At 43.0% G+C, this 18,159-nt stretch overlaps 1 protein-coding gene and 1 long non-coding RNA gene across 6 annotated transcripts in view; one reads left to right on the top strand and one right to left on the bottom strand.

Annotated features, from left to right (window-relative positions):
• Positions 1-18,159, top strand: part of LOC137324567 (uncharacterized) — a 66,321-nt gene that overhangs the window by 1,211 nt on the left and 46,951 nt on the right. For 2 of the 3 annotated variants that reach the window (XR_010963667.1, XR_010963666.1), the window contains 2 exons: positions 156-310; positions 8,843-8,976. This is a non-coding gene — a long non-coding RNA (uncharacterized lncRNA). Of the gene's footprint in view, positions 1-155; positions 311-8,842; positions 9,001-18,159 lie in introns of all 3 variants that reach the window. The other variant, XR_010963668.1, reaches the window with a different exon arrangement.
• LOC137324565 (uncharacterized protein C2orf73-like) overlaps positions 1-18,159 on the bottom strand; it is a 60,476-nt gene that overhangs the window by 14,579 nt on the left and 27,738 nt on the right. For all 3 annotated transcript variants that reach the window (XM_067988999.1, XM_067988998.1, XM_067988997.1), the window contains exon 3: positions 16,606-16,765. In XM_067988999.1, coding sequence (XP_067845100.1) covers positions 16,606-16,765 — 160 coding nt within the window. The remainder of the gene's footprint in view (positions 1-16,605; positions 16,766-18,159) is intronic.

Genomic DNA, 18,159 nt, shown 5'->3' with positions numbered 1-18,159 from the left:
GAGTCTCCAGCAATGGAAGGTTAATCTCCTGGGCACAGCTGCGAGCAAGCTGGGAGAAAATGTGGAAGTAGAGTTTGCAGAATTGCTTGTGTCAGCTATACAGATGAAGGTCACAATAGTCCATAATTTTAATGTCTCTCTATCCCTTCAATCAGCTGTCAGCCAACCTGCTGCCCAGAAGTGGGTCGCACCTCACTTCAATTTCCTCCAGAAGAGGTTGCAGGTCTTCATCAGAGAAGTTGCAGTCCTCCTCCTGGCTGCCTTAGATTTCTGCCCAATGGGCACTGTGGTGGTCATCCCTCCGTGAAAGGTAAATGAAAATGCTGTTGAGTCACTGAAAACCCACTGAATGTAGAATTTGTTTTTAAAAAACCATAGATTATAGAATCATAGAATGATACAGCACTAAAGGAGACCATTCGGTCCTTCATGCCTGTGCTGGCTCTTTGATAGAGCTATCCAATTAGTCCCATTCCTCTTCTCTTTCCCCACAGCCCTGCAAATTTTCCCCTTCAAGTATTTATCTAATTCCCTTTTGAAAGTTATTATTGAATCTGCTTCCACCACCCATTTCAGACAGTGCATTCCGATCATAACAACTCGCTGCGTAAAAAATGTTTTCCTCATGTCACCTTTGGTTCTTTTGCCAATTACGTTAAATCTGTGTCCTTTGGTTACTGACCCTTCTGCCACTGGAAGCAGTTTCTCCTTATTTACTCTATCAAAACCGTTCATGATTTTGAACACCTTTATCAACTCCCCCCTTAAATTTTTCTGCTCTAAGGAGAGCCCTAGTTCCTCCATGTAACTGAAGTCTTTCATCCCTGATACCATTCCAGTAAATCTCTTCTGCACCCTCTCTAAGACCTTGACATCCTTCCTAGTGTGGTAACATAGAAAATAGAAGCAGGAGTAGGCCATTCGACCCTTGTCCGCCATTCAATATGATCATGGCTGATCCTCCATCTCAATACCATATTCCCGCTCTCTCCCTATACCCCTTGATGCCTTTTGTGTCTAGAAATCTATCCAGCTCCTTCTTAAATATATTCAGTGACTTGACCTCCACAGCCTTCTGTGGTAGAGAATTCCACAGGTTCACCACCCTCTCTGAGTGAAGAAATTTCTCCTCATCTCAGTCCTAAATGCCCTACCCCGTATCCTGAGACTGTGACCCCTCGTTCTGGACACCCCTGCCAGGGGAAACATCCTCCATGCATGCAGTCTGTCTAGCCCTGTCAGAATTTTATATGTTTCAATGAGATCCCCTCTCATTCTTCTAAACTCAGTGAATACAGGCCAAGTCGACCCAATCTCTCCTCATACGACAGTTCTGCCATCCCAGGAATCAGTCTGGTGAACCTTCGCTGCACTCCCTCTATGGCAAGTATATCCTTTCTTAGGTAAGGAGACCAAAACTGCACACAATACTCCAGGTGTGGTCTCACCAAGGCCCTATATAACTGCAGTAAGGCATCCTTGCTCCTTTACTCAAATCCTCTTGCAATGAAGGCCAACATACCATTTGCCTTCCAAACTGCTTGCTGCACCTGCCCAGAAATGGCCACAATACTCCAGGGCCTAACCAGTGACTTTTTATAAATGTTTAGAATAACTTTCATGCTTTTGTACTCTATGCCACTATTTATAAAGCCAAGGATCCCATATGCCTTTTTAACAGCCTTCTCAACTTGTCCTGCCATCTTCAAAGATTTGTGTAAGCAAACCCTAAGTTTCTCTGTTCCTGTACCCCCCTTAAAATTGTACCATTTTGTTTATATTGCCTCGCCTCATTCTTCCTACCAAAATGCATCACTTCATAGTGTTACATTTCATCTGCCATGTGCCTGTCCATTTCATTAGTTTATCTATGTCCTTCAGAAGTCTGTTACTATTCTCCTCATTCTTTACTACATTTCCCGAGTTTCACGTCATCTGCAAACTTTGAAATGATGCCCTGTACACCCAAGTCCAGGTCATTAATCAAAAAGAGCATTGGTCCCAATGTTGGCCTCTGGGGAACACCACTGCACACTTCCCTCCTGTCTGAAAAACAACCGCTCACCACTACTCTCTGCTTTCTGTCCCTTAGCCAATTTCGTATCTACACAGTCACTACCTCTTTAATCCCATGGGCTTTCATTTTGCTAACAAGTCTATTATGTAGTACTTTATCAAAAGCCTTCTGAAAGTCCATATACACAACATCAACCACACTACCCTCATCAACCCTCTCTGTTATTTCATCAAAGAACTCAATCAAGTTAGTCAAACATGATTTGCCTTTAACAAATCTGTGCTGGCTTTCATTTATTAATCCATATTTTTCCAAGTGCTAATTAATTTTTTCCCAGATTATTGTTAGGCTGACTGGCCTGTAGTTGCCAGGTTTATCTCTCTCCCCTTTTTTGAACAGGGCTGTAATATTTGCAATCCTCCAATCTTCTGGCACCTTCTCCATATCTAAGGAAGATTGTGGCCAGAGCCTCCGCAATTTCCACCCTTACTTCCCTCAGCAACCTACGACGCATCCCATCCAGACCAGGTGACTTTTCCACTTTGAGCGCTGCCAACCTTTTAATAACCTTCTTTTTATCTATTTTCATCCTATCCAATTTCTCTACTACCTCGTTTTTTTTACTGTGGCTTTGACAGCATCCTCTTCTTTAGTGAAGACTGATGCAAAGTACTCATTTAGTACCTCAACCATGCTCTCTGCCTCCACAAGAACAACTCCTTTTTGTCCCTAATCAGCCCCATCCTTCCTTTAACAACCGTTTTACTATTTTACTAACTCCCCTACCCATATTCACGGCCACCTCCTCAACCTTGCCATCTCATGTGGCCTTTCTACTCCCATCGGGTCAATCATGGATAAGGCCATTTCTGATCACTTCCTTGTATTCCTCTCCACCCACATCCCCCTTCTCTCTCCCAACCCTACTTCCTTCTGTGTTCGCCCCTGGAAAAAACTCTTCCCGCAAGTCACTTACAACGGCACTTCCAAATTCCCAACTGTCAAGCGTTTGGCCCTCCATTTACCATGGCATTTCTGCAGCTACCGATCTGCTCAATCACACCCTCACCTCCACCTTTGATGCCCTTCTCCCCATTAAAACCATTATTCTCTCTTATCCTGGTCAGTCCCCCTGGTATGGCCCTCATCTCTGCTCCCTTAAGACCAAGGGACGCAGACTTGAACATTTATGGCGGACAACTGGTTTAGCTAATCAATGCCAGATCTGGCTGGATCACAAAGCACTATCGGGTCCTGCTCTCTTCTGTTAAAACTGCTTACTATTCCAGGATCATCCTGGAATGGAAAGATAACCCTCGGCTTCTCTTCTCCACTACAAATCATCTTCTTAAACCCCTCTCCGCTGCCCCCTCACCTCCAATGAAAAGTGCGAGGAGCTCATGGAATTCTTTGCCACTAAGATTGAGACCATCCCTTCAGCTACCTCTGCCGCTTCCCTCCCTTCCCCTAGCCCACCAAGCTATGGTTCCCCCTGCCCGAGCCCTGAACTCACATCTTTTCCTAGTTTCTCTCCTATCTCCCCATACGCCCTCTCTGAGCTCATCTTGACCATGAGACCCACCTCCTGCTCCCTTGACCCTATTCCCACTAAACTGCTGACCACCTAATTTCTGTTCATGGCTCCCATGTTAGCTGATATTGTTAACGGTTCCCTCTTCTCAGGTACTGTCCCCCTCCCTTTCAAATCTGCCGTCATCACCTCCCTCCTCAAAAAACCCACCATTGACCCCTCTGTCCTTGCAAACTATCACCCCGTCTCCAACCTCCCTTTCCTCTCCAAAGTCCTTGAATGTGTTGTCGCCTCCCAAATCCGTGCCCATCTTTTCCGCGACTCCACATTTGAATCTCTCCAATCAGGTTTCCGCCCCGCCACAGTACTGAAACGGCTCTTATCAAAGTCCCAAATGATATCCTGTGACTGTGATGATGGTAAACTATCTTTCCTCATCCTTCTCTACCTGTCTGCAACCTTTGACTCGGTTGACCACACCATCCTCCTCCAACGTCTCTCCTCTGTCGTTCAGCTGGGTGGGACTGCGCTCACCTGGTTCCATTCTTATCTATCCAGTCGTAGCCAGAGAATCACCTGCAATGGCTTCTCTTCCCACTCCGTTACCTCTGGAGTCCCCCAGGGATCTATCCTTGGCCCCCTCCTATTTCTCACCTACATGCTACCCCTTGGCGACATCATCCGAAAACACGACGTCAGATTCTACATGTATGCTGACGACACCCAGCATTACCTCATAACCACCTTCCTCAATTCCTCCACTGTCTCTCTTTTGTCACATAGCTTGTCCGACACTGGATGAGCAAAAATTTCCTCCAACTAAACATTGGGAAGACCGAAGCCATTGTCTTTGATTCCTGCTACAAACTCCGTTTCCTAGCTACCGACTCCATCCCTCTCTCTGGCCACTGTCTGAGGCTGAACCAGACCGTTCACAACCTCGGTGTCCTATTTGACCCTGAGATGAGCTTCTGATCACATATCCACTCCATCACCAAGACCACCTACTTCCACCTCCGTAACATCATCTGTCTCCGCCCCTGCCTCAGCTCATCTGTTGCTGAAACCCTCGTTCATGCCTTTGTTACTTCCAGATTGGCCCAATCCAATGGTTTCCTAGCTGACCTCCCATCCTCCACCCTCCATAAACTTGAACTCATTCAAAACTCTGCGGCCAGTATCCTAACTCGCACTAAGTCCCGTTCACCCGTACGCCTGTGCTCGCTTACCTAAATTGGCTCCCGGTCCTGGAACACCTTGATTTTAAAATTGTTTTCAAATCTCTCCATGGCCTCGCCCCTCTCTATCTCTGTAACCTCATCCCGCACTACAACCCTCCGAGATCTCTGTTCTCCTCCAATTCTTGCCTCTTTGTGCATCCCCGATTTTAATTGCTCTACTATCGGCAGCAGTGTCTTCGGCTGCCTAAGCCCTAAAGCTCTGGAATTCCCGCCCTAAATCTCTTCGCCTCTCTACCTCTCTCTCCTCCTTTAAGACGCTCCTTAAAACCTACCTCTTTGACCAAGCTTTTGCTCACCTGTCCTAATACCTCCTTATGTGACTCAATATGAAATTTTGCTTGATAACACTCCTGTGAAGTGCCTTGGGATGTTTTACTATGTTAAAAGCGCTATATAAATGCAAGTCGTCGTTGTTTATATATTTATCACCACTCTATAAAGTTCTTGCACCTTTCTGCAATTTGCCTGCATATTTGCTCCTCTATCTCCTTCTCACTATTTAGTGGCCTAAATGAAGGGAAGAAGTAGTAGATGAACTAACCTCCTATTTCCAAGCCGGCTGTTCAACAACAACTTACATTTATATAGCGGCTTTAATGTAGTAAAACGTCACAAGGCGCTTCACAGGAACAATTATCAAACAAAATTCGACACCGAGCACAAAAAGAGGAATTAGGACAGGCGACCAAAAGGTCACAGAGGTAGATTTTAAAGAGCGTCTTAAAGGAGGAGAGAGGTAGAGAGTCGGAGAGGTTTAGGGAGGGAATTCCAAAGCTTACGGCCTAGCCTGCTGAAGGAACAGCCGCCAATGGTGAGCGATTAAAATTGGTGATGTGCAAGAGGCAAGAATTGGAGGAGCGCAGAAATCTCAAAGGGCTGTAGGTCTGGAGGAGGTTACAAGATAGGGAGGGGCGAGGCCATAGAGGGATTTGAACACAAAGATGAGAATTGTAAAACTGAGGCATTGCCGGACCAGGAGCCAATGTAGGTCGGTGAGCACAGGGGTGTTAGGGTGAACGGGACTTGGTGCAAGTTAGGATAGGGCTGGCAGAGTTTTGGATGAGGGTGCAAGGTGGGAGGCCGGCCAGGAGAGCATTGGAATAGTGGAGTCTGGAGGTAACAAAAACATGGATGAGGGTTTCAGCAGCAGATGAGCTCAGGAAGGGATGGAGATAGGCAATATTATAGAAGCAGAAATAGGCGGTCTTGGTGACGTAGAGGATATGGGGTTGGAAGCTCAGCTCATGGTCAAATAGGACGCTGAGGTTTCAAACAGTCCAGTTCAATCTGAGACAGTAGCCAGGGAGAGGGATGGAGTCAGTGGCTAGGGAACGGAGTTCGTGGCGGGGACTGAAGACAATGGCTTCGGTCTTCCCAATATTTAAATGGAGGAAATTTCTGCTCATCCAGACAAACAGTGAGATAAATCAAAGGCTGTGGATGAGTTGAGAGATAGGGATGGGAGAGGCCATGGAAGGATTTGAAAACAGGGATGAGAATATTAAAATCGAGCAGAACAGTAAGGAAACAGTGGCTACAAAGAAACTCATTGCATTTCTCTTGCTTTTTCATTCCACAAGAGCTGGAAGTAGGGAATAAGAAGGCAGAGAAAATGAGCCAATGGTAGGACCCTCAACAGAATGGAGAGACATCAGAAATTCACCTACACCTTCATTCACCCTTTCACTCGCACTCACCAGCCCAGATAGTGTGATTCAAGGGGAAATAGATAGATAAGATGAGGACTGGACACTGGGTAATACATGACACACAAGGAAGCCAGAGGAAGTGGAAGCGGAGAAGGATGTTCCTGAGCAGAGTTGATGGATATTTCAGTCCCTGCCTAATAGGCATGCAGACAATGATCACGGGGTCCTGTCGTGAAAAGAAAGATGCTAGCAGAGCATCAAACTCATATCAAGGCACTGCAAAGCCTCTCTGAGAATATGCAACAGATAGGAAGACTGGCAAAAAAATCCAATTCCCTCCTTTGTGGCAGTATCGGAGAAGGCTTCTCAACGATGCAGAGCAGCCTGACGGGAGTGCCAGCTGTAGGAGTCATCTGCTTGCGACACACAAAACACAGAGGTCTGAATGCAAGTGAAGGCCTTGACTGGTGGCATTCAGGCTTTGGGTGACAGAATGGAGAGAGCAATATCTACCGCATTCCTAGATCTCCAGGCCACCATTTCAGAGGGTTTGCAGGATATTCATGTAATTCCATAAGATCTGTTTTCCTGCAGATCAGTGGCAGCCAATATCCTCATCCTATGTCTGGTGGGAGAGCAAGAGATGCCTCTGAGGATTCTGCTGTTCCTCAGGAAAAGAGCACCAGACAGTTCTGTACTCAGGCCCCTCAATCAGATGTCTTCACAAGTGGAGGTCAGCAGGCCAAGACTGTGGAGATTCCAAGGCCAGAGAAGCAGTCTGTTGTGGGTCTATCCCAGGACTCAGCAGTCCTGAGATGAGGGCTATCTCCATCCCAAGAGGCTCATAGTCATATATAGCAGCCATCCACATCTCCGATTGCAGGCCCTCAAGTTGCATTTTGATGAAGTAATAAGAATAGGAAGGCGGAAAAAGCAAAAGGTCACAAGGGAAGTGCACGGCAGTGAGACTAATTGGGATCTCAATTATAAAGTTCCAGAACCCTTATATGATTGTCGTTGTTAGAAGTAATGGTATGATAGTCATGAATTTTCTGTTGAAAACAAACTTACACTGATAAAGATGTTTGTGGACTTGGGATCCCCATGGAAGATCTGCTTTTCACGATGAATGGAGTGCTATGAAAGGATGCACATTTAAATTATGTGGGACAATCTGGTAATTACAAATGTATAGTTATATTCTGATCAAACGTTACTGAAAGTCTCTCTGATGAGTTTATTGTGCAACTCTCTCCAAGCAGCTGACTGCGAACTCACTGTATCCCCCTCATGTCCGAATCCCTCTGTCTCAGGGGGTTCAGCATTTGACTCTGTCTCCTCCTCCTCAGGAATCTTAATTTCCAGACTTTTCTGAAGAGTAAAGTTGTGGAGGACATAGCTAGACACCACAATTCACGAGACAACATTGAAGGATATTGGAGGGAGCTCCTGGGCCTATCTAGCCACCTGAATCTTTCCTTCAGCATACTAATGACCTGTTCAATTTTAATTTAAATCATTCCTCTGCTTCAACAGTGGCCGTTCTCAATGGTGATACCAGGCACGGTACTGTTGGATACCCCTTGTGTCCAAGAAACAGCCATCTCCTTTATTTTAGGGAAATTTCCCAAACAAGAAACAGTCTTGAGGGAAATTTTCAAATGAAGCTACGAGCCTCAAAATTGAAAAGCAAAAAAAATGTTGACAAAAAATCAATTCATAGTAATGAGCTTCCATCTAACATCACAATGAAACACAGCAATTCAGCTTTAACATCTAAGCATCAACCTTCCTCAGCCGCTGGTCTAAGTTAACCCCATTTGATAGTAGCATAAACTAGATTCAAGGATCCTACAGTGCAAATGTTAGAATTCAGGACTTATAATATCCTGGTCTAAACCCATCATTGGCATGACTGCACCTTAACTAAGGTGGACTTATCTACCCCAATTTCTACCCCAAAGTATTATAGGATTACTAAGCACAGATGCAAATAAAAATTATTAAGGGAACCACCTGGTTAGAAATAACTGCAAATAATCTTTTGTTTTGATGGAAGGAAGATGTAATAATATAGTGCAAGAGTTGATGGATATTCATTAACTTCAGTGTTTGATATCAGTTTGAGTTTGAGTTTGTAAGTTACAAACATTCCCTTAATGATTAGCATCTGATAATCTATCAATTGAGCAACCAGTTTGAGATGGACTGCCCTACCCAGAAGAACTGAAGGTGCATTGTTCAGCCTCTGCTAACTGCTGAATGCTAGTGTGTCTAACGTCATTTTGAATCTTAATGGGGTAGAAATTGCTTGGAGCGGCGAACCAACACCGCTCATTACTCCATAGATTTATATTAACCCACTAACTTACTTACTCTTTTCTTCGGGCACTTCCTCGAATAGGAAGCAGAGAAGAGCCCAGCGTCAATTCAGGCACAGCTAGGACCCTGGGAGAAGGGAAAAGGATCGATCTATCCCCTCCACCAGTCAGATCACAGCATTTTTGACAAGCTGCGTCCATTGTCTCTGCGGGCTTGGTACGTTAAACCAGGAAGTGAAAGGTACAACATTTTAAATCAATGTAAAACAGTTATAGACAGCGAACAAAAGAGAGGGTAAGAAATAATTGAATTAAATAAAAGAGACAGAAGGGAAAAGTAAAAAAAAAATAATTCTTTAATTTTAAAAAAATTATCTTTTTAATGACCAAAATTATTAAAATAAGGTGCAATGAGACTCCATGTTTTTGAAAGTTAATTTTTAGTTGTTTGGCAGTCATTAAGACTTACCACGCTGTTAAAACTTAGTTTAGACCTGTATTTTTAAGCGTACCTGTTTGGTGGCATAATTACTTTCCAGCTGGGCAGGTGTGCAAGTTTGTACTTTTTCAATGATTTCTCTGATTGCAGCGTGCAGTGTCCTTTTAATTCGAAGCTGTCATATCGCCGGCAAACCACTAGGAACAAGTTCCGGATTTCCGCGTTTCACTGCGTATGTGCAAACACGGGAACATGCTCCTCCATTTCGCCACTAACAATGGAGAGCGCTGTTGAGTTCTCCGTTATATCGGGAGTGATTTCTGCTCCAATATCAAGTTACTCCTTTACCATGACAAAGAACCCGGAAACAATTCAAAGTAAGAACATTACAGGATTGCTTCCGACCGTCAAATAAAAAGTGAGAAATAGTTTGGGACTTGGGGAAGAGATGAATGTATGAGACACTCACCTTCCCCAAAAGGTCCTCTGTTTTCAACAATAATTAGATATTCAAAAATGAACAAAGATTATTGTTGTACAGCGGAGTTCAAATGTGAACCACTGGCAATTACTTGTGAGATCACAGTTGAAGAGCCGTGGCAGTAGACTAGTTAAAGTTGTTCAAGGAATGCAGGTTTTTTTCACCTATTGATGCCTCCTGTTTTGGCAAATCCGATAATTATTAGCTTTTGCCAATGTAATTTTGTGCAAACAGATTGACGAAACATACCTAAGAAAGAAAGAAAGATTTGCATTTAAATGGCGCCTTTCACAACCTCAGGACGTCCCAAAACATTTTACAGCCAATGACGACTAGTGTAGTCACTGTTGTAATGTAAGAAACGCAGCAGCCAATTCACACACAGAAAGGTCCCACAAACAGCAATGTTCCACAAACAGCAATGTGATAATGACCAGCTAATCTGTTCTTCAGTGATGTTGGTTGTGGGATAAATATTGGCCAGGACATGGGGAAAATTTCCCTGCTCTTCTTTGAAATAGTGCCATGTGATCTTTTACGTCCACCTGAGAGGGCAGATGGAGCCTGAGTTTAAAGTCTCATCCGACAGTGCAACACTCCCTCAGTACTGTACTGAAGTGTCAGCCTAGATTTTGTGCTCAAGTCTCTGGAGTAGGACTTGAACCCACAACCTTCTGACTCAGGTGAGAGTGCTACCACTGAGCCACAGATGTATGAAACAAGGTTTCAGCCATGACAAAAATGGTTTCTGTTATTTATAAACAACATGCTGAAATTTATTGCAAATTCTGGAAATAAAACTGGAAATGCACAGCATTTCAATCAGAATCTAAAAGAGGGAAAAATACTTGAATGTATCAGGGGTGACCCTGCACTCCACTCCTATTAGAATAGTACTATCTGTTCTGTGAAGGGTCACATTCTAAACATTATGTCTTTCAGATTCTTCCTAGATCTCTTTAGTTGTTACTTAGTTGTATGTGAAGGAAGTTGTGACTAGTGAGCGTTTAAATAACTGATGTACCTCTTTCAGAATATCCAGCATTACATTAAAAAAATCTATTTTTTGATAAAATCAGAGAGTTTATTTTTAAATAATTGAATGACCAGAGCCTAAAGATACATTGAAAACTAAAGATTTGGAGTCAGAAGAGTTAAATTTATAAAACTGAACATCTAGGTGTGGCTTACATTGTTTCTGGCACTGAACCATAAAGAGGTTTGTATAGAAACAGTACTACATGAATCATTTTGAGACCATAAAGGACCTTCCTGAAATAAGGGATCAGATCTTATGTGGTTTGGAAACGGAAATGTTTGTGTATTTAAAATTTTCAAGTCTGAGGTCACAATTCCAATTATGTCATTAGTATTAAAAACCCTTTGACTAACTGTGGCTTTAAGAACAACACAGGGGAAATCAACAGTAAAACAGTCAACAGTTCTGGTTCTGATCTGTTAACTATTTAAAGGACAAAAGGAAAGGCAGGAATCTGTTGGAGCCCTACTTCTGCAGCACATTAGCCTGGAGAAGATTGTTACAGTGCATTCACACTATAAGTTTAGTGTTGGTACAAAGCTGTTTCAGTTTCTCACCATTACTAAACTTGGGGAGTGTAAATCAGGTGTGAAGGCCCAAGCCGTCTTTAATATATTAAAACATTCCAAGGTGCTTCATAGAGATGCAAGGAAAATCAGTTACTGAACCAAAAAAGTAGAGGAAAGGTTGGTCAGAGGTGGGTTTTTAAGGATGGCTTTCAAGGAGGAAAGATAGGTATAGGGAGGAAATAGTAGACCATGGGACCAAGGCATAAGAACATAAGAACATAAGAAATTGGAGCAGGAGTAGGCCAATCGGCCCCTCGAGCCTGCTCCGCCATTCAATAAGATCATGGCTGATCTGATCCCAACCACAAATCTAAAGAACACAAGAAGTCGGAGCAGGACCCGGCCACATAGCCCCTGGGCCCTCTCCGCCACCCACAGGGCATTGACCGATCCGAACTCAGCTTCATGTCCAATTTCCTGCCCGCTCCCCATAACCCCTAATTCCCTTTACTTCTAGGAAACTGTCTATTTCTGTTTTAAATTTATCTAATGATGTAGCTTCCACAGCTTCCTGGGGCAGCAAATTCCACAGACCTACCACCCTCTGAGTGAAGAAGTTTCTCCTCATCTCAGTTTTGAAAGAGCAGCCCCTTATTCTAAGATTATGCCCCCTAGTTCTAGTTTCACCCATCTTTGGGAACATCCTTACTGCATCCACCCGATCAAGACCCTTCACAATCTTATATGTTTCAATAAGATCGCCTCTCATTCTTCTGAACTCCAATGAGTAGAGTCCCAATCTACTCAACCTCTCCTCATATGTCCGCCCCCTCATCCCCGGGATTAACCGAGTGAACCTTCTTTGTACTGCCTCGAGAGCAAGTATGTCTTTTCTTAAGTATGGAGACCAAAACTGTATGCAGTATTCCAGGTGCGGTCTCACCAATGAAGGCATGGCCACCAATGGTGGGGTGAAGAGGAGGGGTGCACAAGAGGTGGAAGTCAGAGGAAGAGAGAGTTCTGGGAGGGACGGAAACTTCTATGGCTGATTACAAGATAGGGAGAGACGTATATAAAGGTTTCAATGGTAAATGGGATGAGGTAATGGTGGAGGCAAGCAATGTTTCAAAGGTAAAAGTAGGCGGTCTTGTGATGGAGAGGATATGGGACTGGAAGCTCATCTTGGAATCGCACAGGATGCTGATGTCGTGAACAGTCTACTTCAGCCTGTGGCTATGGCCAGTAAGGGGGGTGGAGTCGGTAGTGAGAATATGGAGTTTGTGGTGAAGGCTGAAGACGATAGCTTTAGTTTTTCCAATGACAATACAGACGGTGTGGAGGAATCAAGAGAAGTGGTGGAAAAGCAGATTTGAATGTCACTGTCATACATATAGAAGCTAACCCCATGTCTGCAGATGATATCACCAAAGCAGTGTGTAGATGAGTAAGTGGGGCAGGCCAAGGATGGAACCTTGGAGGACTCCCGAGGAGATGCCACATTACTAGAGATGTTCTGGCTACGAACAGATAGGTAATAGTCCAACAACCATGCAAGGGCAGTCCATCCAATAGAGAAGTGTTGGTGGAGAATGGAATTTTTTTTATTTGTTCATTGGATGTGGGCATCGCTGGCAAGGCCAGCATTTATTACCCATCCCTAATTGCCCTTGAGAAGGTGGTGGTGAGCCACCTTCTTGAAACGCTGCAGTCCGTGTGGTGAAGGTACTCCTACAGTGCTGTTAGATAGGGAGTTCCAGGATTTTGACCCAGCGACGATGAAGGAACGGCAATATATTTCCAAGTCAGGATGGTCTGTGACTTGGAGGGAAACGTGCAGGTGACGGTGTTCCCATGCGCCTGCTGCCCTTGTCCTTCTAGGTGGTAGAGGTCGTGAGTTTGGGAGGTGCTGTCGAAGTAGCCTTGGCGAGTTGCTGCAGAGCATCCTGTGCATGGTACACACTGCAGCCACAGTGTGCAGTGGTCGGAGGCGGGGGGATGTTTATGGTGGTGGATGGGGTGCCAATCAAGTGGGCTGCTTTGTCCTGGATGGTGTCGAGGTCCTCGAGTGTTGTTACAGCTGCACTCATCCAGGCAAGTGGAGAGTATTCCATCACATTCCTGACTTGTGCCTTGTAGATGGTGGAAAGGCTTTGGGGAGTCAGATGAGTCACTCACATCAGAACATCCAACCTCTGACCTGCTCTTGTAGCCACAGTATTTATGTGGCTGGTCCAGTTAAGCTTCTGGTCAATGGTGACCCCCAGGATGTTGATGGTGGGGGGTTCGGTGATGGTAATGCCGTTGAATGTCAAGCGGAGGTGGTCAGACTCTCTCTTGTTGGAGATGGTCATTGCCTGGCGTGAATGTTACTTGCAGTTGATTGTGTTAAAGCTAGAGGAGGGATAATGCACTGCTGTCATTGTCACAGAGAATGTTATTCCTTGACTTTGATTAGGGACATTTTGACGCTGTATGAGGGATTCAAACAAGGATCTGCAGGAGAGATGGGCACAGGTCTGGGAGGCAACAACACTTTCAAGGACTTGGGAGGAAACGAAGGTTGAAGAAAGGACAGTAGCTAGTGAGGATAGAGAAGTTGAGGATGGGTTTTTTGAAGAGGGAGTGATAATGGTGATTTTGAAAGGGAAGGGAACTACTTACAATATCAGCTTTCATGGGGGCCAGGAAGGGCAGTTGGGTGGTCAGGAGTTTGGTGGGAATGGGATAACTGAGCAGGATGTAGGGCTTGTAGACAAAAGGTTGGAGTGGGGGGGGTGGGGGAGATGGGAGAGGAACTGAGACAATGCTTGGCTTGGGGGGGGAAGGGAGGAAGCAGCACAGGCAGATGAATGCATGGTCTCAATCTTGGTGACAGAAATCTACTCTTCCCTCCAGTATCAGGTCAGGCCTTGACTCTGGATTCAGCCTGCATTTACACTATAACTATATAATTGCAGTGCCAATGTAAAGCACAAAGGGTACAATTATAGTGTGAATCCACCCTTAATGACACTGTTGAGACAGACAAGCTAAATTTCTGCTGCAGTTATTGTAGTATTTGCCAGTCAATGTTGCAAAGGACAGTAAACTGTTACTCTGACTCATAACTCAGGTTCGTATCTGTGCAAAATTCTTATGTTTAGGATTTCAATCACTGTTAATAAAGTCATGGATTTGCTAAACGTTTTGGGCCAGATTTTGCTGAAAAAAATAACGGCGTGTGAATGAAGCATGCCGTTATTAATGCGCAAATTGGCCAGCAACGTAGTGAGGAAGAGATACCCCGTGAATTGTGAATAGTCACAAATTGCTGGCCGCTGTTAGCTTTGCGAATCCGGCATTTTGCGCTTAATCTCCCCGTGATTTTCATGAAGTTGCTGCATTTGCACATTAATTGCCCATTAAACTGGCCGCAGAAAGTAATTAACAGCGTAAGTACCCTTTAAATGACGCGATAATTGTTAATGACTGCCGATCACCCCCTCTTGCCCAGAAAGTAAACAATTATAAATGTGGAGTCTCATTCCTTCAAGTTGTGAATTGTTTTAGAAGATTTTAAAAATGTCAAGTTTAAAATTTTTACATTTTTTTAATTACTTTTCCTTTCTGAATCTTTTTTTTCCTCTCTCTTAATCCAATCTTTCTTTCTGTACCTGATTTGACATTGAATTCACCCACTCTAATTCACCTTCTTACTCAGTCCTTCCTCTGTTTATTTCTCAATCCTTTAATCTCATTGGTTAAGGAGATATACTGTTTCTCCCGCTGTTCACCAAGGTTCCAGGTACCCCGTTGCCCTCCCTGCGCCATTATTAGCTCACACTTCCAACAACCTTCCAAAAAAATGTTAAAATCTAAATGTACACGAATAAGACTAACTAATGGGACAAGCCATGAGATGCCCCGCTCCAGCAAAATCTGGCACAATGTCTTTGAGTATTGCTCCATTGGCTGAAACAGGACTAACGCTAGAGTACATTGAATACACAACAGTTCCTGTATTTGTCCACATATCAAAATGTTATATAATATTTACTACAAAGTCCTTATGCTTGTGTATGTGCTTGTAAGTGATTTACATAACAATATCCACAAAATCTCAATAACATGAGTGCAATCTGGCAAAGTACAAGGAAGATGTGCTCCAGGAACATGCTTAGCTTGTGAAGCCATGATGGGATCCCCACAGCACTTGCTGAAGCTTGGTTGAGATCCTTTCAACTTGTTGCATCTCCTCCAGATAGATATTCTTTAACTAGTAACCTTAATTCGTAAGATTATTTACTTTATAGTTAGAGTTGTCATATCAGTGAGATATGATGCAATTTTTTCTTGCATTATACGGTCAGAATTCATTATGGGACAATTTAACACATCTACAATAGAGATTTACAGAACATTAATGACACCAGTGACAACACTGCTGTGAACTGTTAAAACTGCGGCTTGGCGTAAATGATGCCTAGGCTCTGAAATACTCACGGCAGACATTGCAAAATCATAAGAGAATTTGTTTGCCTTCACTGAATAAAGCATACCCGGATGGCCTCCTTCTGTGCTATATCATTCCATGATTCTATGATTCCTGACTTTCACATTGATAAAACAAAATAATAACACATTCTTTAAATGGTGTACGTGGGGATGGGGGGTTCATAATGCCACTTTATAAAAAATGGGTGTTGGTAAGTTGTGTTCCATAAGGGAGGATCTCACTTCTGTAGAATGGAACACTTTTTATGGCCAATGACAGTATTGCGCACTCATGCCAGATATCAGTGAGTCTCCCTTTATAATGTCCCAGAAATGTGCTTTACATTTAGGTTAAGATTCCTTATGCTCTACTTGAACAAGAACAATTGTCTCTTAACCCCTATCTTCACCCCCTGCCCCACGGCATCAGTTTGGCATTTGTAATTCTCAACATGAGCCAAAGTGATTGCCAATTTAATTTCAATTTCAATTTCAATTGTCTTGAAATTTAGGGTAGCTTTCCAGTGTAACTGCACACCCAGTAAGAACTGTGTCAAGACTGCCCAACCTCATCCCTTGCAGGATTCTTACAGCAGCAGACAGAGGAAATATCCCATTAGTCTGGCTGGATTCAAACACAGACCTGAGAGATGAAAGGGCAATGTGCTAACCAATTACACAGTCCCCCTTTGTAATACCACTTTATATTTCACTGTTAAGAACGACCTGCGTAGTTAAACATCTTCAACAGTCAGATTTAAAGTGATAGTACACCCCTATTCTATATTTTCCATACTACTACTATTAACTTATGACTAATATGGATAATTAATTTCCTACAGCATATTCAGAAGATAATTACTTTGAATAAGTAGTACATTATTTCCACTAAGACATCTGCTTACCTATGCCTGAACAAGGATACTTGTTTGGATTACATCCATGTCTTGTTTGCGGGTGAGGTTTAGAGGTGAAGTTCTGGAAATCATGCCTTTGGGTACTTTCCAAGCTGTAAGGTGGTATGTGCTGCGTCAGAAATGGTGATTCATGTGTCATCCACTGAAACTGTTAAACAATAACAAAGCAGTGGACAAAAGGCCTTGTAAAGTAATGTTCATCTTTCTTCTCCTTCCTCCTAGAATGTGATAAGATACCTCCTGTATACCACATAATTTTCCTGTATTCCATTTGCTGATTTGCTTATTCAGGAATGTAAGCATGCCAGGAAATGGGATGGGAACAATTAAGCTGTTTCCCATATTTTTTTCTCTCATTTGTAGATAGTGAAATTTGATCCAAGGTTGCAACATGAAATATGTAATTCATTGGTTCTCTATTCACTACTCCTTCTGTGCTTTTCCTGCTTGCGTCCATTTCTATTCTTACTTAGCTTCAGAATTGAGCACAGAAGAAATGTTTGGGGATGAGAAAAGGGCAATTGGACTCACCTCTCATACATTAACTTCCTCATCATTAGATCTAATTGAATTTTAAATAACCTCAATGTTTTTGTTTCTGTTGCCTTGCTTTGTGAAGTATTCAAACATATTTGTCACTCTTTGAATAAAGAATAATTTTCCTGCTATTTACTTAACTTTACTTTTCAATCATTTCTATTATGACCTTTGATCTTATTTTCTTGCCTCACTTTGAATTAATAATCAGGATTTTACCTAATTTATACCATTTACTATTTTAGGTCTTTCAACGAGAGCTATCCTTAACCACCTTCCTTCTAGACTGTAAGACTTAAGTTGTTTTCACCTTTCATCATAACTCATCCCTTTTATAGGTGGGATCCATTTTGCTTTTCCTGTACTCTTTCTAATGGAAGTACATCTTTTTGCAGTGCGATTGCCAAAATGGAGTACAATATCCTAAGTGTACTTTGATCAATGCCTTGGCAAAACATTTGCAGACTTGTATTCTAATGTTTTGGCTATATCTCCTAGTGTGTGATCAGTTTTTATAATTGTTCTGCCAATGTGGATATTGAAAGTGATGTGCCGACTGTTAACAAGTCCCTTTCCAAACCTTCTTGTGCTATTCAGTTTCATTCATTGTATGCTATGTCCCACATGTTTCCATCTTATGTGTAAAACCAGCACTAAATCTAATTTGCTATGTATTGTCCTAATTGTGTAACTGATCCAAATCTTTTTATGTGTTTGCTACCTCTATTTCTATCTCCCTAGTTTTGTGACATCGGCAAATTTGACCAGCTTACATTTGGCTTTGATATCTAAGTCATTTATGTAGACTCAATACAATAGATGCAACAATTTTCCCTAGACTGACATCGCTCTGACCAATGAAACCAAGCATGCTGAATGCCTTCTTCACCACCCTATCCACCACTTTTCTAGTCCCATGTTCCAGCCTAGATTTCTTGCTTTGATTTCATTTTAATTTCCCTTAATCTCCCCCCCACCCCCCCCACAACTGACAGTTCATCAGCT

Source organism: Heptranchias perlo, chromosome 8 (genome assembly GCF_035084215.1).
Source record: "Heptranchias perlo isolate sHepPer1 chromosome 8, sHepPer1.hap1, whole genome shotgun sequence".
In the NCBI taxonomy this organism is placed as follows: Eukaryota; Metazoa; Chordata; class Chondrichthyes; order Hexanchiformes; family Hexanchidae; genus Heptranchias; species Heptranchias perlo.
Note: the sequence above shows the minus strand (reverse complement) of the source record. Positions and strands in the feature narration are given on the sequence as shown.